The sequence below is a fragment of the Nyctereutes procyonoides genome, unplaced genomic scaffold, assembly GCF_905146905.1.
Source record: "Nyctereutes procyonoides isolate TBG_1078 unplaced genomic scaffold, NYPRO_anot_genome, whole genome shotgun sequence".
NCBI classification, from domain to species: Eukaryota; Metazoa; Chordata; class Mammalia; order Carnivora; family Canidae; genus Nyctereutes; species Nyctereutes procyonoides.
Genome location: NW_026575020.1, coordinates 16,628,994 through 16,653,062, shown reverse-complemented (window position 1 = coordinate 16,653,062; position 24,069 = coordinate 16,628,994). Strand labels below are relative to the sequence as shown.

The window sequence follows — 24,069 nt, the reverse complement described above, 5'->3', positions numbered from 1 at the left end:
ATGAAAAGTGTGTGATATGGCAAATACACAAATGGGATTTAGAATTTTAGAGCAAAATAAAAGATGCTTCTGAAGTCAACCCCTCCCAAAAAGTGAGGCAAATAATCAAGGCATAATGGTCTTAAGTTTTCCAACACTTTATCCATACTCAACTAATACCATTATATTTATTGATCAAAAGCCACTTTTAGAATTTAAAAAAACCAGTATCTTTTTTTTAAGTACTAGCAAAGTAGGTACTTCTATAAAAAAATTAAAGCTATATAAGCACACCTACACTATACCAATAACATAAATCTAAAGCATACCCCTCTTTGATGAATGGCACAGCAGGCCCTGAAGGAAGCAATTCCAATTTTCCAACAGTCCAACTCTGACGGTAAATACACTCTTCTGGCAACTTGATAGGAGGGAGACATTGGCTTGGTAGACTTTTTAGAGGTGCAAACATGGAACATCCCACCAGAACTTGACAATTTTCAGGCTTATAGACATAAGAAAAATCCTACAATGCAAAGACCATGACATTCAGCATCTTACCTTCCAAGGGAAAAAAGGGCCAAACTAATTCTAGCCTTTTCCCCCTCTCTTCAAACAAAACAATGAAATGTAAATATAATTCTATTTCTTTTCTTTTCTTTTTTTTTTTTTAAGTACGCTCCGTGTTCAATATGGGGCTTCAACTCACAACCGGAAACCACAGGTCACATGCTCTAATGACTGAGCCAGCCAGGTGCCCCAATGTAATTCTATTCTTAAATGCATTCTATTTTAATTCTAGTTAATTAACATACAGTGCTATATTAGTTTCAGGTGTGTTAATATAGTGATTCAGTAATCCCGTACATTATCCAGTGCTCATCACCAATGCACTCCTTAATAATCCTCATCACCTATTTCATTGATCCCCTACTAACTTCCCCTCTGGTAACCAACCATCAGTTTATCTTTATAGTCAAGTATTTCTTGGTTTCTCTTTTTTTTTCCTTTGCTCATTTCCTTTGTTTGTTATACGCCACATACGAAATTTCTTTCTCTGACGTATTTTGTATTTTGCTTAGCATTATACTCTCTAGCTCCATCTATATCATTGCAAATGGCAAGATTTCATTTTTTGTGGCTGAATAATATTCCTCTCTGTGTACATACATCTTCTTTATCCATTCATAAGCTCAACATCATTCATCATCAGGGATAGGCAAAGCAAAACAACGAGAGAGGTGCCTGCCTGGCTTAGTTGGTAGAGTATGTAACTCCTGATCTCAGGATCTTGAGTTTGAGCCCCATGTAGGGATGGAGCTAACTTAAAGTAAAAAAACAAACAAACAAAAAACTACAGTAAGATCACCTCACACTTGTAAGAATTGCTAAAATGAAAAACACAAGAAAAAATAGGTGTTGGTGGAGAAAAGGGAACCCTCTTGCACTGCTAGGAGGAATGCAAACGGGTGCAGCCACTGTGGAAAACAGTGAAGGTTCCTTAAAAAGTTAAAAATAGAACTACTCTAAATTTCAATAATTGCACTACTGGGTATTTACTCAAAAACTACAAAAACACTAATTCAAAGGAAGAGATGCACCCCTACATTTAAAGCAGCATTATTTACAATAGCCAAGTTATGGAAGCAGACTATAAGTTCTTAACTACATTCTTAATAGTGTCACCACTAGTCGTCAAATCTGGTAACTACAAAATGAGAATCACTAGGAACAGATTTTTTTTAATACAGCAACAAACTCAATCTATAAGAAAATATTGGAAGGGGTGCCTGGGTGGCTCAGTTGGTTGGGTGTCTGACCCTTGATTTTGGCACAGGTCATGATCTTAAGAGTTGTGAGGTCCACACTGGGTGTGGAGCCTGCTTAAGATCCTCTCTCTCCCTATTCCTCTGCCTCTCCATTTCCCCTTCTCTTAAAAAAAAAAATGGAAATGAATTGTTTTTCTAGAAAAATAAAATACTTACTTTAATTTCAGAAGGTTTTGGGCTACAGAATCCTTCATCAACCTCAATTTTGAACTGTGTTCCTATACTCAAACTATTTCCTTCTAGAACAGTTCCTCCAGGTGTTATATCCATACTACCATATTCTTTATTACTCATATTCATTGGAGAAAATCCCATAATATGTTGTTCCAACGATGGTGGTGTAGGATACATTTTATGAAGATCTGCAGTGCCTATAGTTAATAAAACACACATTTTAACATAAGACTAAAAAGAAGTTAATATGTGTATAAAAGTAAGGGGTGGGGAATTTTATTCAGATTAAAAATTTATAGATTTATCTGGAGATTTGGGAAGCTTACTTATGCAAGATAATGGGTCTAGATTTCCTGTCTTTGATTCCTTACTGCTGGATTTATCATCTGTTCCATTTGCTGACTTTTTAGATCCAGGCTGTTAACAAAAACAAAACACATTATTTACCTGAAATTTAAAGTTCAAGGTGATCCAAGATGGTAATCATTAAGATATAACTTAAAGGTCAAAACCATTCATCAAATATGTTATTCTGGTTGTACTAGAGCCAAATATTAGTTATTAGATACAATTTGTGAAGATGTAAAATACTTTTTAGGCAATCAGTGAAACAGATTATTTATCTGATAACCCTGCAAATTAACAGAGGGAAAAGTTCTTCCAAAAAACATGACCAATACTTTCAGGACACACAGAAGCAAAAATAACCAATCATTTAAAGCCTATAAAATTTAAAAAAAAAAAAAAAAAGAGGAAACCTGCAATAAGAAGGATTTGTAGTATCAGAACTACTTCTTAGTAAAAGATACTCAAAAAGCATTTGTCCCCTTAAATAAAACACATTAAAGTTTCCTATATAATCAATCACCCCTCTGAATTCTAATTTAATTTACACTTTTACCGTATTTAATAACCTCCTCACTCTTACAAAAATGCTACATGTAAAGCAAAGCACAAACTTCAGAAAGATCTCATATGAAGAACAAGATACCTAACTAAAAATCAGTTTTAATACATTGAACAAATCAAGTTTTACCATCTCTAATCTGTCACCAATGTTTTTAGATCTGACGACGTGGTTCCAAGTCTGTTGGCCACTTTGTCATAAACATGTAGACTGAGTTCTAATCATATCTTACCTCACTAGAGTCACAGCTGATACATGAATGGTTACAAAGAGAAAGCATAAAAGTACCAAAGTATTTAGAGATATAGAATGTAAGTTTATGTATAGCTATAGCTGCCTTACATCACTTTATTAAAGAATCAAATGTACATACAAATGTGTGTATATACATATATATAATAGAGAAGATTAAAAACATGTATTATATAGAACAAGAAAGACCAAATGTACTATATAAGTTTCCAAGCTGGGCAGCCCGGGTGGCTCAGCGGTTTAGCACCACCTTCAGTCCAGGGCCTGGTCCTGGAGACCCGGGATCAAGTCCCATGTCTTCCTGCATGGTGCCTGCTTCTTCCTCTGCCTGTGTCTCTGCCTCTCTCTCTCAATCTGTGTCTCTCATGAATAAATAAACAAAATCTTTAAAAAAAAAAAAAAGTTTCCAAGCTACCTTTGTGCAAATGAAAATGGAATTCCCTTTTATGATAATGTAGCACTCAGCTCATTAATTTACTAAAGACTTGACATTCTAGCAAATCTCATTTTAAGCTTTCTTGTATAATCACCTTCCCCTGCAAATGGACGTTCAAAATTAAATATTTCTTCTTCTTCCTCTTTCATTATTATAGCATACAGCTATCTTATAATAATGGCTATAATGCCAAACATACTCAAAATAAGTAGTATTCCTTAATAAATTGACAAGGCATACAATTTTAATATTAATTACTTGTTATTTTATGTATGTGAGTCAATGCCAGAGTCATTTTTCAAATGAGAGGATCAAAGAACAGGAAAATAATTGTGCTTCCTAAAGACTGCAGAAAAAGAATATATGTAGAAATTAAGCTTAATCACACATATCCTTCAAATATATATATAAAAAAAAAGAAAAAACCCGCATAATTTATAGGCAACACTATGCCACGATTGCTCAAATATAATTTAAAAAAAAAGAAACCGGGGCAGCCCAGGTGGCTCAGTGGTTTAGTGCCACTTCAGCCCAGGGCCTATCCTGGAGACCCGGGATCGAGTTCCACGTCCAGCTCCCTGCATCTCTGTCACCCCCCCCCAATCTCTCTCTGTGTCTCTCATGAATAAATAAAATCTTTAAAAAAGAAAGAAAGAAAAAAAAAAAAGGAACCAACTAATAAAATTTTATTCCAAAATATTTCCTGTTTTTCAGGGCTAAAACCTATTATTCAAGTCACACATTACTTCTGAAAAATAAGTCCATATAAAATCAAGAAAAGCAAACTATAACTTTAATCATTAATAGAATACTCACTGTTAGTTCATCTTCATCAGAATTGAAGAGATTATCAAGGTCAGTGTAAGAGACAGCCAGGTCTGAGTCATATATCAAACTGGTTGATGGCGGACGGGCATGACTAGTAGGGCGTGGAGCATCTATATATGTCAATCAGAAAAACAAACTAAAAAATTCTTCTGTTGACCAAATAGTATTATTCTATTTATTTAAGCTAGATAACTTTCAACTTATAAGGGTATTATGCAATAAGAAATTGTGATTTGCTTAAAATCTATAAATTTTTTCATAGAAATAAAGTTGCAAATAAACGGTAGTAACTTCTCCAGGAAACTCATCAAAGGCTATGTAATCCGTAACATGGCTAAGTATTCTTATTTTTATATAGCAAATAAAAAGATAAACACTCTTAGGACAAAAGTACACACACACATACACACACACACACACACTTTTATTTTTCTATCTTCCTGAAATGTGAAAGAAGCATAGTATAATGACTAAGTGCTCTGGCTCTTGAGTCAGACAATTATTGAATTATCAACTCCAACAGTAATAGAATGACCCTGAGCAAGTAACTTTAACCTCTCTGAACCTTAGTAATGGCAAGAATTAAACATGAAAGGACATAGCTAAAGCAGTTTGTCCAATGTAGGCACTTAAGTACTCAATAAATGTTACCTTTTGGTTAAGCTTCATTTTAGTTCTACAATTTTATTTTCCTTTTTCTCCAATTGTAGGGGAGAAAATACATGATTACTTAAGAAAAAATACAAATACCAATGGAAGTTAAACAGCTTTTACATTCCCACACAGAACAACAAATTTGCAGTTTGGTATATAACCTGAAGCATCCTTGGAATATCAAGTGACCTGAACAGTCATTTTCAAAAAAATAAAGGTCACTTTCCAAGTGCCTCTGCATGTCAGTTCTAAAAATTCACTGGAGCAGTAGTTCTGAAATTTGGTGTAAAAAATCATCTAGAGTACTTATTAAAAAACAAGATTTCCAAGCTCCACCTCAAAAGATGCTCCAGAACGTGGTATGTGGTCCATATTTTGAGAACACACAAGGTAAGATTATACATTCCTTACATTCTAGGGTAGGTAAATATTCAAAGAACACAAACTGTTAACTTACCAAGTTACTTGGAATTATCAATTGAATTTACTTCATGAAAGACCATCTCTTCCTTATCCTTGTTTTTGGCTGCACAGAGCCTGACCTGACCCCCTATATTAAAACATAACTTTGCCCCTAAAAAATATCTACAGAAGGACATCCTCCTTTGCCTTCATCAGAAGTTAAATAGATTTTGTAAAAGAAATAACATGCCGTGTCTCTCTATTCCAAGCACAACAAGCCCTAGCCAAGATACTTTCAAAGTGGAGCCTCGGCCACAGCATCCTCAGTGGCAAGAACAGTGCCTACATGTATCACTTGCTTGGTAAATATTGGTTAAATTAATAATTTTAGCAAAAGTTCTAATTTGAATGAGAAAGGACAACAAAATTACAGTCAAGACTAATTTGTAAGTTTTCAGATCTAAGAAAGACCTTAGGCAATGATTTCTTTAAATCTAATTTTACAGATGAGAACTATTTTTATTTGTGAGAAAGTAAAGTTCCAACAATTCAAAACAGAATTTCTATCACCTTAACTTGATTCTCTCAGTACAAAACAAACAATAAACCCATCATTTTAACCTCCTTATGAAACATATGAATTATTTTTAAAGGATCATTGTTAAATCCAATAATATCAAATTACTTTGTAGTAATAATCCTAGAATGCAACATTTTGATTAGAATACGGAAGTTTTACCTTGCTTGATAGAGGGACTAAATAATGACATAGCATCTTCTTCATGTGATAACACTGTTACACTAGATGGCCCATCTTCTACCTGCAAAAAGTATTACATATTAGATTAAAATATATAATTTAACAAAATCTTCCAACTTTTGAATAATTACATGTCAAGCATCCCCGCTAGGTGTTCTATAGACATACTAATTCCCACAACTAGCCTATATGATAAGGAAGTACTATGTTCAATTTATAAATACAGTTCTAAAGATAATCCAGGAAATATATCTGATAAATAAAAAGAGGAACTGGGATTCCAACCTAAATCTGTAAAATTCCAAAGTCCATGTTCTTTCTATAGTACCTATAGCCTTCCCAGCTACTACTGTTTTCATATTTACCAAAGGACAAAATTTCAAGTACCAGGCACTTAGTAAGGTTAAAACTTTGTGAAATGAATTCTCTGTACTAAACTTGTAACTGAGTCCTTTTCACAATTTTTTAAATTTCCATATTTTGTTTTATTTTTTTAAAAGATTTTATTTACTCATGAGAGACACAGAGAGAGCGAGAGAGTGAGAGAGAAAGGCAGAGACACAGGCAGAGAGAGAAACAGGCTCCATGCAGGGAGCCTGACGTGGGATTCGATCCCGGGTCTCCAGGATCACGCCCTGGACTGAAGGCGGCGCTAAAACCGCTGAGCCACCCAGGCTGCCCTCCATATTTTATATTTAAGGCAAAGTTCTTATCCAAGAGTTACCTTGTGCTTAATAGATCCTCTAATATTTAATTTTTAAAATTTAGTAAATACTTCCATATCCTACATTAAACATATTACTTCAAGGGACACTATAAGTTCTTAACGCACATTCAAAAATATGTATTTTATAAACTCAGCAGTGTATTTTATTATATTTCTGAAAATGCAATTCACCTATACCATATTTTAACTCAGTGTTAAAATAGTTTATCTACTTAAATACCCCGACTTCAATATCACAGAAGTTAATGTACTCTTTAACACAAAAACTCCTGAACAGTAACAATCTTTTCAGTATGAGAGACCAGCTATGAAGTCCACATAAGCTCTTAAATTCTGTATGCTGTGCCTGATTCACCTTTTTTTTTTTTTTAAAGTTTTCCTGAGGCACATGGGTGGCTCAGTCAGTTAAGTGTCCAACTCCTGATTTCTGCTTAAGTCATGATCTCAGGATCACGAGCTCAAGCCCCATTTCAGGCTCTGCACTGGGTGAGGAGCCTACTTAAGACTCACACTCTCTCACACTCACTCTCTCACACTCTCCCTCTCTCTTTCGACACCTGGGTGGCTCAGTCAGTTAAGCATCTGCCTTCAACTCAGGTCATGATCTCATGGTCCTGGGATCTAGCCCCATATCAGACATCCTGCTCAGCAGGGAGTCTGCTTTACTTTCTCCCTCTGCCCCTCCTCCCCACTCCTGCTCTCTCTCAAATAAATAAAATCTTAAAAAAAAATAACCCTCTCTTTCCCAGTGTCTCCCCACCTTGCTCCCCCTTGTTCTCAAAAAAAATTTTTTTCCTAATGATAAATCTCTTCTATTTTTTAAAAGCTATTTTAAAAGAAAAAAAAAAAAGAGAGAAGTATGGTACTATATGCATTGTTACAAATCTTCAGTGACCCTGTGGTATACTCTGATTTCTTTTACTCACCTTGTGTTTTTTTACAGCTTCTCTCTCACTATTTTGTCTATCTTTTTTATCAGGAAAAAGGAATTCCTCATCTCCTTCAACAAATGCATATGGATCGATTTTAGATTCTTGCTCTGCATCAGATGCTATTGCTGAAAGATACTGATTTTTAATTTGATATTGCTGTACTAATTCATCAGAAACTTTTAAAGGTTTCTTACATTGCACCATTAACCTGCATAAAAAAAAATTAGAAAATTAATTTTATTTTCCATAAAAGCAGAAAAAAATTCCAATATGACTTAAGAATCATAAAGTTTTCAGGATTAAAGTGACCTAACCTGCAATCCTTCATTTTATAAATGAAGAAACCAAAGTATAGAAAGGTTATGTGATTTATTAAAGCCTCAAATTCAGCAACAGAGAAATGAAGCTAAAAGCTAGGCCTCCTCTCTCTATATGTTCTTTCCACCAAAATGTACCGTTTTGGTAATCCATTCTGTTCCCAAATCCTAAAATGTACTACCTTATACAAATCCATTAACTTAAAGGTACTCTTAAATCAAAACTGCTCCAGGACAGGAACTCTCAAAATGTGGGCTAAATGGTTGAGACAAGAGTAGCTTTATACAATTTATACTACAACAAAGGCGATTATCCTTTTCGTACTGCATGAATGGATTCAGTTTAAAATTTTTAAAGATCTGATTTGTTTCATGAAAATAACATAATAATTATTAATTCTGACAAGAGGCTTTATAACGGCAAGTTTCAGTGCAAGTACCTCAGAGGTTTTTTCTGATCATATTGGAAAATCTATTTTTATATTATCAGCCTTATGGTTTCACATGGTGACTAATAAACATGTTTCTTTGTACTCTCCTAAAATAACCAGTAAAATGACAAAGGACAACAGAACAAGACAGGAGACAACAGTGAAGTTGGAAACACAAAATAGTAGAAACTGACACCAAAGAAAGCTGAAATCTTAGGTTAAGAGAAGGAGAAATCACAACAAGCTGATATGCACCACCAGAATCCTGGAAAGCATCAGGACTTTTCTCTTTCTGAAGACCAGGGTGCTGGGTGAGTGTGAATACTGAATGATTTGATTTTGGTTTGTGTAAGATACTTTTTGACTCCCAGATTCATGTTTTCTGTGGTTTATAAAACTGAGTTTCCCATGCTGCCAGAAAGAAGCAAACCATAGTCAAAATCCTATAAGGACTATTTTATTCTGAATAAAAACTAAAATCCTACCAAAGCTTTCCATGATCTTTCTCCTCTTTTCCTCTCCAACTTCATCTTCTGTTATTCTACTTCCCCTCTCACTCTGCTTCCAAGAATTTGCTTGATGTTCCTCTAACAGACCAGACACATTCCTGGCTATTCCCTTTTGTTTGGAGCATTCTTTCTCCAAATATCAGCATGGCCATCTTCCTCACTTGCTAAAAGTTTTGTTTAAATGTCACTTTATGTACGAGTCCTTATTTAAAATTGCAAAATGCCCAATTGCCTCAACACTGAACCCCCTTGCCCTGCTCTATTTTTCCCTCTATAGCACTTATAACTTATGTTCATAGTTGATTGTCACTCTCACTAGGATATAAGCCCCTAAATGATGGGGAGCTTGTCTTTGTTCACTAAATTAACTCAAATGCCTAGAACAGTGTCTGGCATGTATAAGTTACTCAATATATATTTCCTAAATGAATATCTAAAAGCCACATAGGATAGAGATGTTGTGGTTGCATAATAACCCTAAAATACAATAGCATGTACTTTGAAATAAACCATCTTTGTCAGAAAGTGACACTGCTGCCACTTATCTGTCCTGTAATTTAAGACAGAAAGTTAAGAGATGTAAGATGTGAGAATGATGAAGGCATTTGCTAGCTCATAAAATCTCTGAATGAGAGGGATATTGGATTTTTAAATCTATTCACCAATGCCCAGCACGAGAAGCACTCTATACTCTTGCAAGCTAAGGTTGAAATATAGGCCATCAAACATAACTGATATTTCCTAATATGCTATCAAATATCATATATGCCATTTTTATTCCCAATATGCCCTAGATTTATCACCAAAACTAAAATCCCAAGTCTACAAAAACTTTTTTCCATGAGAACATGGTGCTAACTAGTCAACAGGGATATGTTTCACAATTGTTAGAATAGTTCTGTTCTATAAATGAATATTTAAGAGTAGCTTTTATACCTTACCATGTTAGACCCTAAATAACTGTTTTTTGAACTATTAGCTTCTAACATAAATACTCTAAAACTGGTTCTTCCATCTACTCTGACAGACTTTAATACTTAAATTAACCTTTTAAGATAGGAAATAAAGGGTATGTTCTCTGACTTTGATGTGTAAATTATGAGGAAACAAACGGTTTGCTAAGGTAATATAGCAAGGTTAGGGGCTAGATGGATTTTAAGTATGTATATTCAAGTAACTATTCATAAGGGAAAAGTGTAAGATTCCACTCCCCCGCCCCACCACCAACCTGAAAAACTCTACTACTCTGTGTAGGGCTGAATAAAACAAATCTTTTTCATATTAAGTTGTCCTCTGGCGGAAGCAGGAAAACTGCCACACTGTTTACATAGGTAGTTAAATTAGTGTGCAGTAACATTAAAAGAACCAATGCTACTGCATAGGGCTCTGTTAAGAATAAAAATGAGTAAACCAAATGCAGTGCCTAAAGACAACTTGTTATTTTATTGAATAATTCTCACAGACATTGGGATATGCAAAGAATTTAAATGTAGTTAATAATATCAAGAGTATCAAGTCACAACAAATTTTAAAATATAATTTACATTACACATCCATCTATATTTAAAAATTATAATAGAAAAATTGTGATTTTTAAAAGATGCTGGATTAAAAACTCAGTTATTTCATCACTCTCCAATTATTTAGTATACATGTACTTTTGTGAAACAGAAATAACACCTCTCCTTTTCTAAAAGAAACTTTCACATATAGCCAAATGGTTAACTACAGAGATAGTTTCAATAAGATAAAAAGCTAAATACAAACAAACTGGAAGAGGACTAGGTACAGCCATGTACAGGAAGCTTTGCAAACCCCAAAGAAAACTGAAATTACTTTTTTATTACTCATCAACTGTAATTTATTTGAGAGAGAGAGAATGCCTGTGCACGTGAGCTGGGAAGGGGGAGTGTGAAAGGAAGAGAATCTCAAACAGACTATCTACTGACAAAGCCCAATGAGGGGCTTGATCTCACCACCCTGAGAGGTCATGAACTAAGCAAAAATCAAGAGTCGGACACTTAGCCAACTGAACCACCCCTCCTAAAATATTTTTGTAGAGAATTTAACATAGCTTAGAGTAGCACATGCTTTTAGGCTTTTATTCAATAAAAATTCTTCCAGACAAGATATGACAATATTACCTAGAATTAATTAAACTAAGTATTGCTTTCTTTTGTTTATCTACCTATTATGGAAGCACAGTAGCACCCGTAAATAGCAATCAATGGAAAACCTTATTTATACCAAATGGAAATTGAGTTTTCACTTAACATAAATAAATGTCCAAATTTCTCCTTCCTCACTTTCTAAAATGGCATACACCTGGTAAAAGTCAACTTTCATTTTAAAAGTTGTTCTTTTTATACTGATACATTCTTTTTTTAAAATTTTTATTTATTATTTATGATAGTCACAGAGAGAGAGAGAGAGACAGAGACACAGGCAGAGGGAGAAGCAGGCTCCATGCACCGGGAGCCTGACATGGGATTCGATCCCGGGTCTCCAGGATCACGCCCGGGCCAAAGGCAGGCGCCAAACCCCCGCGCCACCCAGGGATCCCTATACTGATCCATTCTTGTTGCTCTTTGCATTATACATTATTCCAACTGGGTTAACAGAAGTTTCCTCTCCTAAGTTTCAGACACTTGACAACTGCCTGATTGAATCTTTAAGCAGACTTATAAAACTGAATTCACTAATTTATAATGTATATGTATTACAAGCACATAGTTAAGCCATATTGTACACCAAGGCATAGCTGAAACATTTAAATTTCCCAATCCCTCTCCTTCAAGATAACAAAGGATTAACATTTCTTGAACTTTAAAAAAAAAATCATAGAAATTAAGCTTAAGATTTAGTCTAAAGTAAATAAAAAGGTAGAAGTGTTCAAATCTGTTTTTCCTCCTCTTTCCCTCATAAAATAAATATGGTCTTTAACTCTCCGGTTACTCCTCTACTTTACCGTTCCTTTACAGCTCTTCAGTCTACTCTACATCCACAAAAGCCACACATCCCTGGGACGCCTGGGTGGCTCAGTGGTTGAATGCCTGCCTTCAGCTCAGGTTGTGATCCTGGAGTCCTGGGATTGAGTCCTACATCACGCTCCCAAAAGGGAGTCAGCCTCTCCCTCTGCCTATGTCTCTGCCTCTCTTTCTCTCTCTCTCTCTCTCTCTCAGTCTCTCTCATGAATAAATAAAAATCTAAAACAAAACAAAAAAAATTCCACACATCCCTAACAATCTCTTTCTAATTTTCCTTGGGCCTTCAATCACCTTATACCTGAGCTATTCAAGATGTCCAAACTAATGTCCTTTCATAAATATATGTATCTCTTCATTCCAAACAATCTTTCAATAATGCTACTTGATTAATATTTATAAAATACTTATTTTCCAAAACCCTGTTTTTATCTTCCTCAAAAAAACTAGTAACAGTACCCCTATCATCTCAAGGATAATATATAAGCTTATAAACAATATTTTGCTATTCCATTATGTAGCCCTACTCCACCTTTCAGGTCTAATTTCTTATCATGACATACCAAACTACTAAGCAACATCTGGGAATCTATCCTTACCCAACTATATAAACTTCTGGATCTTCATGAATGGAATTAAACTCTACTTCACTCTGGTTCTCCATCCCTAACATAGTTTATATGTACTTCTATCAGAGAACTGAATTTTATTTTCCATTAGATTACAATTTCATTTAAGGCCAGGAGCAAATTTATTTTATACTGACAGTGCCTTACAGCATCTTGCATACTAGAGAAACTTCAGTTTTATTCAAACTGATAAAATATATCTTTGAGGAATATGAATTTAAAAAGAAAGATAATGGGGACGCCTGAGTGGCTCAGCAGTTGAGCATCTGCCTTTGGCTCAGGGCGTGATCCCGGAGTCCCGAGAACAAGTCTCACATCGGGCTTCCTGCATGGAGCCTGCTTCTCCTTCTGCTTATGTCTCTGCCTCTCTCTCTGTGTGTCTCTCATGAATAAATAAACTTTTAAAAATTAAAAAAAAAAAGATAATGTTTCTAAGGATGAAATAATTTAGAGGTTACAACAGCCCCCTAATTAACTGTCATATATTTAAATACACTTTCATATCAGAAAGGGAGACAAAACATAAAGACTCCTAACTCTGGGAAACGAACTAGGGGTGGTGGAAGGGGAAGAGGGCGAGGGGCGGGGGTGAATGGGTGACGGGCACTGAGGGGGGCACCTGACAGGATGAGCACTGGGTGTTATTCTGTATGTTGGCAAACTGAACACCAATAAAAAATGTATTAATAAATAAATAAATAAACTTTCAAAACTCAACTATGGGGACACCTGAGTGGCTCAGCAGTTGAGGGTCTGCCTTTGGCTCAGGGCATGGTCCCAGGGTCCTGGGATCAAGTCCCAAGATTGAGTCCTGCATCGGGCTCCCTTCATGGAGCTTGCTTCTCCCTCTGCCTATGTCTGCCCCTCTCTTTCTGTGTCTCATGAATGAATGAATGAATGAATGAATGAATACTAAATAAATACAAAACTCAATTATGGAAAAAGATTAGAAATAACAAGTCTAGGTAATAACTCAGAAACTTATTTATATATAAAACAATCTAGACTTCTGAATGGATCATTCTATGACTAGAAAAGATCATATGATATCTTTAAAGCTATACAATGCTTCTATAAAGAATTTAGGAAGGTTGTTTAAATGCCACCAAGAGAGAATATTAATTCATAGAATTTATTTTAATGATGGGATATCTGATGATCCTCATGACATTATTGTTAAATCAAGTAACATTAATAGCAGGACCTGAATTACTAAGCTATCCAAACAAGATCCTTTTAACATATGAAATAAAAAACCAAAACTTTTGCTTTAGCATAATGCAAACATCAAGGCCCATGCCAAGTATTTTACTGAATAATAGTATGGGACATCTCCCTAGTAAAACTAATCAGTAAACAGGTTTGGCCTATTTTAATAATTTATTCTAGAGTTCAAATTTCCGTTAAAAGTGATTCATGATATTAAAGCACCCCAACACTATTAACATTTTGGGCTCTGTTGTTAAGGACTGTCCTATATATATTGTAGGACATTTCATCCCTGACCTCTACCTACCAAATAGTGGCACACTCCCAATTATGATCATCTAAACTGTCTCTAACACTGTCAAATGTCACCTGGAAAGTATGAGTAAAGGAATAAGAAACTGCCCCAATTGAGAACTTTTGCCACAGAACAGTTAACTACAAAAGGAAAAGAATCATCCAGATAATTAAAACATAAAAACAAAAAACTTGTAACCTATCAAATATAGAACAATTATATTCCGTAAATGTTTTAGTTCATATTTCAAGTAGCTAAGCAGCTGAAGTGATATTTTCCATAGTCTAATCTACGATAGTAATAAAAAGGATTCTATCTAAAAGTAAATTGTGAGACAATACCCATTTTGGTAACTGATGTAACCAAAACAATACTCACATGAGACACAGAATTTAAAAAAAAAAAAAAAAAAAAAAAAAAAGGATCCCTGGGTGGCGCAGCGGTTTGGCGCCTGCCTTTAGCCCAGGGCGCGATCCTGGAGCCCCGGGATCGAATCCCACGTCGGGCTCCCGGTGCATGGAGCCTGCTTCTCTCTCTGCCTATGTCTCTGCCTCTCTCTCTCTCTCTGTGTGACTATCATAAATAAATAAAAATTTAAAAAAAAAAAACTTTTTATTCAGTCTTTTCTTTTTATGAAGAGGAAAAAAGGGTGACCAGGAACAGACAGAAGCATGTTATTTCCCTAATTTACATAGTCATGACCCAGCACCATTCTACTCTGCATGTTACCGTTCTACATTACGCTTCTTCCTTCTCATTCTTATTGAATGAGGAAAATGTCAAATAATTTCAGAAAAGATTCTAAAGTTAAACTGCATTAACTTCTAAGAGATCTTCATTTCATTTCACTTATAGATATTCATGCACAGAAGCAGCTAACATAGTTATTTAAAGTTATGGCTAGGATTCTTATGAATATGATATGCCCATAAAAACTTACCCTTTAAGTTTGTAAAACTAAATATATTCAAAATGCTACATTTTATATACATTAGGTAAGAAAATATCATCTAGAAAGGAAACAAGTTCTAAAATCATAAAATCAAAAAAAAATAAAATAAAATAAAATCATAAAATCATAGGGCCATACTATTGTTTCATTTATCCAAACATTTGCTGAATGTCTACTATGGGTCTAGAATTTTTTGGGGGAGGGGGTATATACGGGAGGAATGCAGCAATAAACAAGACGGAGAGTCCTTGCTCTCATACAGCTTACATTTTAATACGGGAAAGATAATTAACAAATACATCATGTAGTTTCAGATGTTATATATAAAGGAAAAAAATGAAAGCAGTGTACGAGATAGGTAGTGATCTAGGGAGTGAAGAAAAGCCATAGTTTAGGATAAAATAGTCAAGAAAGTACTTCCAGAGAAGGTAACTTTTCAGCACAGCTGAATAATAAGGGGCCAGCTGTTTCCCCATCTGTAATACAATTCTAAAGGCCATTAGGAATGAGCTTGGCTTTCTAAAGGGAGAGCAAGAAAGCTGAAGTCATTAAGTCAGGAAGCACATAGGAGTAGTAGGTAAAAGTAAAGAGCTAGGTAGGAACTGGGCAGAATCTTACAGATGAGGAAAAAGAGTTTGGATTTTTTTTTTTTCTTTTTTAAGATTTTATTTATTCATGAGAGACCGAGAGAGAGAGAGACTAAAACACAGGCAGAGGAAGAAGCAGGCTGCCGGCAGGGAGCCTGATGCAGGACTCAATCCCAGCACCCCAGAATCACAACCTGAGCCAAAGGCAGATGCTTGGGCAGCCCAGGCGGCTCAGCAGTTTAGCGCCGCCTTTAGTCCAGGGCCTGATCCTGGAGACCCAGAATCAAGTCCCACATCAGGCTCCCTGCATGGAGCCTGCTTCTCTCTCTGTGTGTGTGTGTGTGTGTGTGTGTGTGTGTGTGTCTGTCTGTCTCATGAATAAATAAATAAAATCTTTAAAAACAAAAACAAAACAACAAAGGCAGATGCTCAACCACTGAGCCACCCAGGTATCCCAAGAGTTTGGAATTTATTCTAAACATAAAGGGAAACTACTAAAGAGTTTTAATTTTAAGCAAATGAGTAACAATGTTTAACAATGATCACTCTACTGTATAGAGAATATATGCAGAGAGATATGGAAACAATGAAACCAACAGTAGTTTCAGACAAGAGTTGGACGTTTATATTATATTCAGCACAAATAAGACTAAGATCTTTTAAGACTTATTTCTAAGACATCGTTTGCTTTGAAGAGACCCCCTGACTAGTTATTAAACAAGCTAGTTTTCTTCCATGATCCTGAGGGTATCCTGAAGTTCCTAAATTTCATATCCAAATTAGTTTTAATTAAAACAAAACAAGACGGGGCGCCTGGGCAGCCCAGTTGGTTAAGCGCCTGCCCCTTAGGCTCAGATCATGATCCTAGGGTCTTGGGATGGAGTACCGCATCTGGCTCTCCGATCAGCAGGGAGTCTGCTTCTTCCTCTCCCTCTCCCTGCTGCTTGTGCTCTCTCGCAAATAAATAAATTAAATTAAAATCTTAAAAAAAATTAAAATACTTTTAAGATTCAAAGAGCTAGATAAGTAAGGCACTCAGTTTTGTTTACTAAAATAATAAGGAATATTAAAAGAGAATAAGTCTTTAACAGTAGAGAAAATAAGAGAGGCTACAAATAGGTCAGACATTTTAATTTGGCTTAGTCTCAGGGAAGCTCAAAATCAATGAAAATAGAGGAGAGAAAGCACATAGCTTAGATAGAATATGCAAGAGGGGACTACAGGCAACCTATATAAACAACAGGGGAGCCAAACTGCCCCCCCCCCAAAATAAGAGAAAATCTGGACCTGTATCTTTAGACAGAATTGAAAATAAAAGCTGAAAATGGAAGGGAAAAAAAGGGTTTCTTTTCTAAGAAAAATGAATAAGCTACCTGGTAAAGACCCAAGACTTGACATCCTCTTCATTCTGGAATTTAGGCACCAGGCCTCCCCTCCAAATCATTCCCAACACTGTTATCATAAAACAGTACACAGAACTGATAATAACTAAATTATTTACTAAGGCCTGCCAATCGGCTCCCCTATTCCTTCCTTCATTCTAAAATGTGTATGAAGAGAGATGCCTGAGTGGCTCAGCAGTTGAGCGTCTGTCTGCCTTCAGCTCAGGTCATGATCCTTGGGTCCTGGGATCAAGTATCACATCGGGCTCCCTGCATGGAGCCTGCTTCTCCCTTTGCCTATGTCTCTTCCTCTCTCTGTCTCTCATGAATAAATAAATAAAACTTTTAAAAATAAGTGAAATAAAATGTTTATGAAGAGGGGCACCTGGGTGGCTCAGTCAAGTAAGCATCTCTTCATTTCACCTCAGGTCATGATCTCAGAATTGTGAGCATCTCCCTCACCACCACCACTAGGTTTTGTTGTTTTTTTTTTAATTTTTTGTATTTATTTATTTATTTATTTATTTATTTATTTATTTATTTATTCATTCATTTATTCATTCATTTATTTATTCATTTATGTATGTATGTATGTATGTATGTATGTATGTATGTATGTATTTATTATAGCCACAGAGAGAGAAAGAGAGAGAGGCAGAGACATAGGCAGAGGGAGAAGCAGGCTCCATGCACCGGCAGTCCGATGTGGGATTCGATCCCGGGTCTCCAGGATCGCGCCCTGGGCCAAAGGCAGGCGCCAAACCGCTGCACCACCCAGGGATCCCTACCACTGGGTTTTGAGCTGGGCATGAGGCCTGCTTAAGTTTCTTTCTGCCCCTCTCTTCCTCTCAATAAAAAAAAAAAGTTTATGAAGAAATAATTATTTAATAAAGTGATGAGAGGGATCCCCAGGTGGCACAGCGGTTTGGCACCTGTCTTTGGCCCAGGGCACAATCCTGGAGACCCGGGATCGAATCCCACGTCGGGCTCCCGGTGCATGGAGCCTGCTTCTCTCTCTGCCTATGTCTCTCTCTCTGTGTGTGACTATCATTTAAAAAAAAAAAAAAGTGATGAGAGGCAGGATAGTAAAAATATGAAAATAAAGTCATTCTAAAGACAAAAATTGGGACGCCTGGGTGGCTCAGCGGTTGGGTGTCTTATCTTTGACTCAGGGCCTGATCCCCAAGTCCTGGGATCGAGTCCCATATTGGGCTTCCTAAATGGAGCCTGCTTCTCCCTCTGCCTGTGTCTCTGCCTATCATGAATAAATAAATAAAATCTTTAAAAAAAAAAAAAAAGGAAAGAAATATAGATTAAACAAAAAGAGGATGAACTTTTTAAAAAAAGTTCAGAAATAAAACATGAGCAATAAATTTTAAGACTTCAAGAAAGGCCTAGAAGAAATCTGAGAAATCCTCTTAGAATATAAAGGAAAAAAACAAATGGAAAATGAGAGAAAATACAGAAGCTCAACACGTGAATTACAGAGGTTCCACAGTGAATGAGGAAAAAAAATGCAGATATTATACAAGAAGAGAACTTCCCAGCAGCAAGACACGGGGGGGGGGGGGGGGGGGACGAAAAAAAAAAAAAGACTTCAAACTGAGCCAGCTGTCTACAAATGCCCAATATAAGGACTGAACAAAAGATTACTATATCTGCACATATTCTTGTAAATTTTTAAATTCTAAGCTAAAGAAAAGACTCAGCAGTTTAGTGCCGCCTTCGGCCTGGGGTGCAATCCTAGAGACCCAGGATTAAGTCCCGCATCAGGCTCCCTGCATGGCGCGCCTGCTTCTCCATCTCCCTCTGCCTGTGCCTGTGCCTCTCTCTTGTGTCGCATGAATAAATAAATAAAATCTTAAAAAAAAAAAAAAAAGACTCAATACTTTTGCTAACATCAGGGTAATACTACTACTACTTGGTCTTGAAATGGTAAGAAGATACTTTTAATGACTATAATGGTGTTTTGTTGGGTGACTTTCACCTTTTAGAAAAGTCTATAGCTAAAAATGCAAAAGGCTTATGGGACAGAATATAAATGTTATCAGAATAACATAGTAAAAGGAGACCCAAAGAGCTTACCACCTAAAGTATGTCACAAAGGCAAACCATAAAATGGGGGAAGATATCTGTAGCACATATAACTAATATAAGATTAATAGCGAGAACGTGCAAAGAATTGGGGGAAAAAAGGAAAAGAAAAATGGAATAAAGGATATCTATTTATATAGAGGAAATCTAAATGTTCAATGACATTTTAAATGATGCTTGATCTTGCTACAAATCTCGAAAACATGAATTAAGACAGTAAGATGCCCTTCAGCACATAGAAAATTAGCCAAATTTAAAGTCTTGTAATACCAAACACTGAAGAAAAAACTATACTCATACACTGCTGGTCGATAAGGGTTTAAACTGGTATAGGTGGAAAGCCAACTCGGCAACAACCCTTAATACTGAATATGGACATACCAATGGCCTAGCAATTCCACTTTTAGATTATTACCTAGGGAAATCTTACACAAATACACGAGGAAATGTGTACAAAAAAGTTCATGGCTATATCCTATGTAACCAGAAAAAAAATGAAAAATACCCCAACATGTCCATCTTTTAAAAAGTAAATAAATTATGTATATTCATAACAAAGAAATACTATAGAGCAATCAAAATGAATTGACTGAGGTATGTGTATAAAAACATTTATAGAAAGGATATAAATACCAAATTTAGGACAGAGGAAAGAAAAACGGAGGAAGAAAAATAGTACACGGAAGTTCTAATTATATGCAAAATCCTTAAGTTGGTTGATAGATAAACGATATTATTTTCTCCACTTTTTTCTGTGACTAATATTTCACAATAAATAGGTTCCCTGAGGAAAAAAAAACACAGTAAAAAAGCTATGAAAAACTAATATTTAAAGGATTATTACAAATCCTACTCCAAAACCAATTCTGGAGTTCTAGTATCAAGAACTTACATCATTTCTACTCTTAAATTATAAGTAGTGACTATTAAAAAAATACATACTCTGTAACTGAAGTTACACTTTCCTGTCCAAAAGGTCCAACTGGATCATCCTTGAATTTATCACTTGGAAGCTGAGGTGGTAAAAACTCTACATCTTTTTTCTTTGGGACTTTGTAATACTTCCAGGCTATATTAGCTTCATCTTCTTCCAAGTTTACTGCTGTACCAACATATACTGTAGGTTCTACAGCTTCCTGGAATTGAGCTGGAAAAGACTGGGATAAACTGTCTATCCTATCTTCCATTGGTTTAGAAGGAACCAGGGGATCTGGTGTTGGCATTTGATAAAAATGTTGACTTTGAGGAGTTGAAGGTGTTTTAGTCACTCCTTCATCAACCACGTCACATGGGTGAGGACTAAGTGGGGGTGGTTGAGGTGAATTTGCCATTTCGGTGCCATGCATCTGAGGAGTCTTTGCTACATCATTAGTTCGGATGTTTGAAAATCTCACTTGACTGTCTGGGGCGGAGATCACAAGTCTTTGGCTAGCTGAATCTGTATCCATGCCAACATCATCACTAACAGATACACGATGGTGAAAAGGAGTCAAGGGGCGTTTCTGTGGTTTTTCACTCTTTTCTTGTTTTTCATTGGTTTTGTGCTTAGGAAGTACTTGTTGTTGCTGACTTAAAGATGGTGCCTGTCCTTGTTGTCCAGGATTTCTTGGTTTGAGACTTTTGTGCCTGAAAAATTAAAAGAAAAGGTTTAATGTTCACAGTATCATTATTATATCAAAGCACACAATTCACTTAGACATTTCATGTGTTGTTTTTTTATGTAGTCTGAATTTACATGGAAAAAAATACTTTGTTCAGTAACCTAAAATGAAGAATTGCAAAAAGATTCGTAAAAGCCAATTCTCTTCTGCTCATTTAGTAGCTATGTGATCAGATAACCAAGATGGCTTACCTTAAGTAACCTAAATATTTTAGTATCTGAATAAATAGAGATAAAATTCTATTTTAAGATAAAGAAGTAGAGAAAGCTGAAATTCATTCATTTATGAATATACCTATTTCAGAATAATTGTTATAAATAAAAGGCTTGGCTGAGCTCAATAAACATCTACAATTTTATAGCAACCAGCTAGAAAACTTACCCTACAGAAAAAAAGTTAAATCATTCTGGATAGCATTGCAACTGACTGATGGGCCCTATGCAGTCAGTACCTTCCTTCTCCTAAGGCTTACCATTACAAAGAATCAGCTAACTGGAAAAGCAAAGGAAAATGCCTAAAAGAATCATGTTCCTCATAATGTGAAGCAAATTTGAAACCAAAAAACTTAAAATTATACACCTAAAAACCTAGTAATTTTTGTTCAGAGTTTAAGATTTCTTTTTAAGTGTAGTAAAAATACTGTGCACCTTGAAATAAACTGAACTGACAGTGATGTATATAACATTTTTTAAACTAAGAAACTAAGCAAAAAAAAAAATGTAGAGAAATACGAAGTTGAAGGATTCAGTATTCATTAGATTTTTTAAGTTTTCTTTTAAAATTTACTTTATTAATGGTCTTGTTATATAAGAGATAACCACAAAGAGTATGATAAAGCAATTGTATGTGCTTCTTTGAAGAACCTTGTCTACTCAGGAAACATGTTGAACATCCTTCTGTACAGTCTCAGATGTATGTACGGGGTGGGGGGGAAGCATGAAAGTTATCAAAGAAAACTGGAATTATCTCAAAAAGACACAGGAAATATCCATCATTAACCTGATAACAAAATCAAAGATATTATAAGAAAAGGAAATCATAGAACAATATCCCTCAAGAATACAGATATAAAATATCAGCAATCCAATAATATATAAAAGGATAATACATCATGACTAAATGAGAGTTGTACCGGAAAAAAAAAGAAAAAAAAAAGAAAAAAAAAAAAGAAAAAAAGAAAAAAAAAAGAGAGTTGTACCGAGAATGTACGGCATAACATTCAATAGAAATCAATATTATTTACCACAGTAATATAATAAAACCATATAATTATCTCAAGTAAAAAAAAAATTATCTCCTTAAGTACAGAAAAACATCTGGCAAAATTAAACAGACAGGGATCCCTGAGTGGCACAGCGGTTTAGCGCCTGCCTTTGGCCCAGGGCACGATCCTGGAGACCCGGGATCGAATCCCACATCGGGCTCCTGGTGCATGGAGACTGCTTCTCCCTCTGCCTGTGTCTCTGCCTCTCTCTCTCTCTCTGTGTGACTATCATAAATAAATACAAATTTTAAAAAGAATTTAAAAAAAATTAAACAGATAATTCATTGTAAAAAAGACTCAAAATGCAAGGACTAAAACTTAATCTAATAAAGGACATCTATGAAAAACTACAGCTAATATCCTATTTAATGATAACAGACTGAATAATTCATCCCTAAAACTGGGAACAAAGCAAAAATATTAAGTCAACATTTATATTCAATAATTTTTTGAAAGTTTTTTTTAGATTTATTTGAGAGAGAATGAGTGGCAGTGGGAGTGGGAGGAGGAGGGAGGAGGAAAGAGAATCTGAAGTAGAGCCCACACCGTGCACAGAGCCCAATACAAGACTTGATCCCATGACCTCGAGATCACCACCTGATGAGCTGAAACAGAGAGTCGGATGTTTAACTGACTAAGCCACCCAAGCACCCCTTTATTCAAAGTTTTAGCCAATGTAATAAGAAAAAGAGATCAGAGGTTTCAAAGAAAGAAGAAAAATTGTCTTTTTTTTTTTTAATATTTATTTATTTATTCAGAGAGAGAGAGAGAGAGAGAGGCAGAGACACAGGCAGAGGAAGAAGCAGGCTCCATGCAGGGAGCCCGACGCGGGACTCAATCCCGGGTCTCCAGGATCACACCGTGGGTTGCAGGCAGCACTAAACCGCTGCGCCACCAGGGCTGCCCAAAAAACTGTTTTTAATCATTGTAAACTTTAAATGAGGGGTCAGGCTCATCACCTCAATCTCAACCAATTATTAAAAGTGGAACAATCTAAATTATTAAAAGTGGAACAATCTGACCTGTGTTTTCTGATGTAACATAATACAAAGCAACACATCCCCACTCATGAAGTAGTCTCATCAAAAAAACTGAAACTGAGGAGCACCTCGGTGGTTCAGATGGTTTGTTAAACGTCCGACTCTTGATTTCAGCTCAGGTAATGATCTCAGGGTCCTGAGATCAAGCCTAGTGTCTGGCTCTGCATGTTGGGTGTGGAGCCAGCTTAAGATTCTCTCTCTCCCTCTGCTCCCACCTACAGCTCACATATGTGTGTGCTCTCTCTCAAAAATGACAAAAATAAAATTTTAAAAATTGAATGTGAATGCATTAAGCCTCTAGATAGTACTGTCCAACAAAATTTTCTGTAATGACAGAAATGTTCTGTAAGTGGCTACTTACTTAAGACCTGATATGTGGCTAGTTCAATTGAGAAACTGAATTTTTAAGTGTATTTAAATCCAAATACTTGGGCAGCCCGGGTGGCTCAGAGGTTTAGTGCTGCTTTCAGCCCAGGGTGTGATCCTGCAGACCCGGGATGGAGTCCCACGTCAGGCTCCCTACATGGAGCCTGAGTCTCCCTCTGCCTGTGTCTGTGCCCCTCTCTCTCTCTCTCTCTCTCTCTCTCTCTCTCTCTCTCTGTATGTCTCATGAATAAGTAAATAAAAACTTTAAATCCAAATACTTTAGCCACTGGTGATTAACATAGCTGGAACAGGACAGCACAGCTCTAGAACTAACTTCCTTTACAGAAATGCAAAGGATAAAGAAGAAATTAAATGACACTAAAAGAACAAGTTATAATATATGACAAATTGAGAAACCCAGAATGTGGAACATTCCACAGGACAACTGACGTAGTTTCTCCAACAGAGG

At 35.8% G+C, this 24,069-nt stretch overlaps 1 protein-coding gene across 2 annotated transcripts in view; it reads right to left on the bottom strand.

Moving 5' to 3' along the window:
• MED13 (mediator complex subunit 13) overlaps positions 1-24,069 on the bottom strand; it is a 105,035-nt gene that overhangs the window by 36,548 nt on the left and 44,418 nt on the right. For both annotated transcript variants that reach the window (XM_055320304.1, XM_055320311.1), the window contains exons 9-15: positions 20,212-20,895; positions 7,875-8,088; positions 6,201-6,282; positions 4,394-4,515; positions 2,309-2,399; positions 1,965-2,179; positions 309-505 (exon numbers count right to left, since the gene is read on the bottom strand). In XM_055320304.1, the coding sequence (XP_055176279.1) occupies positions 309-505; positions 1,965-2,179; positions 2,309-2,399; positions 4,394-4,515; positions 6,201-6,282; positions 7,875-8,088; positions 20,212-20,895 (1,605 nt within the window). The remainder of the gene's footprint in view (positions 1-308; positions 506-1,964; positions 2,180-2,308; positions 2,400-4,393; positions 4,516-6,200; positions 6,283-7,874; positions 8,089-20,211; positions 20,896-24,069) is intronic.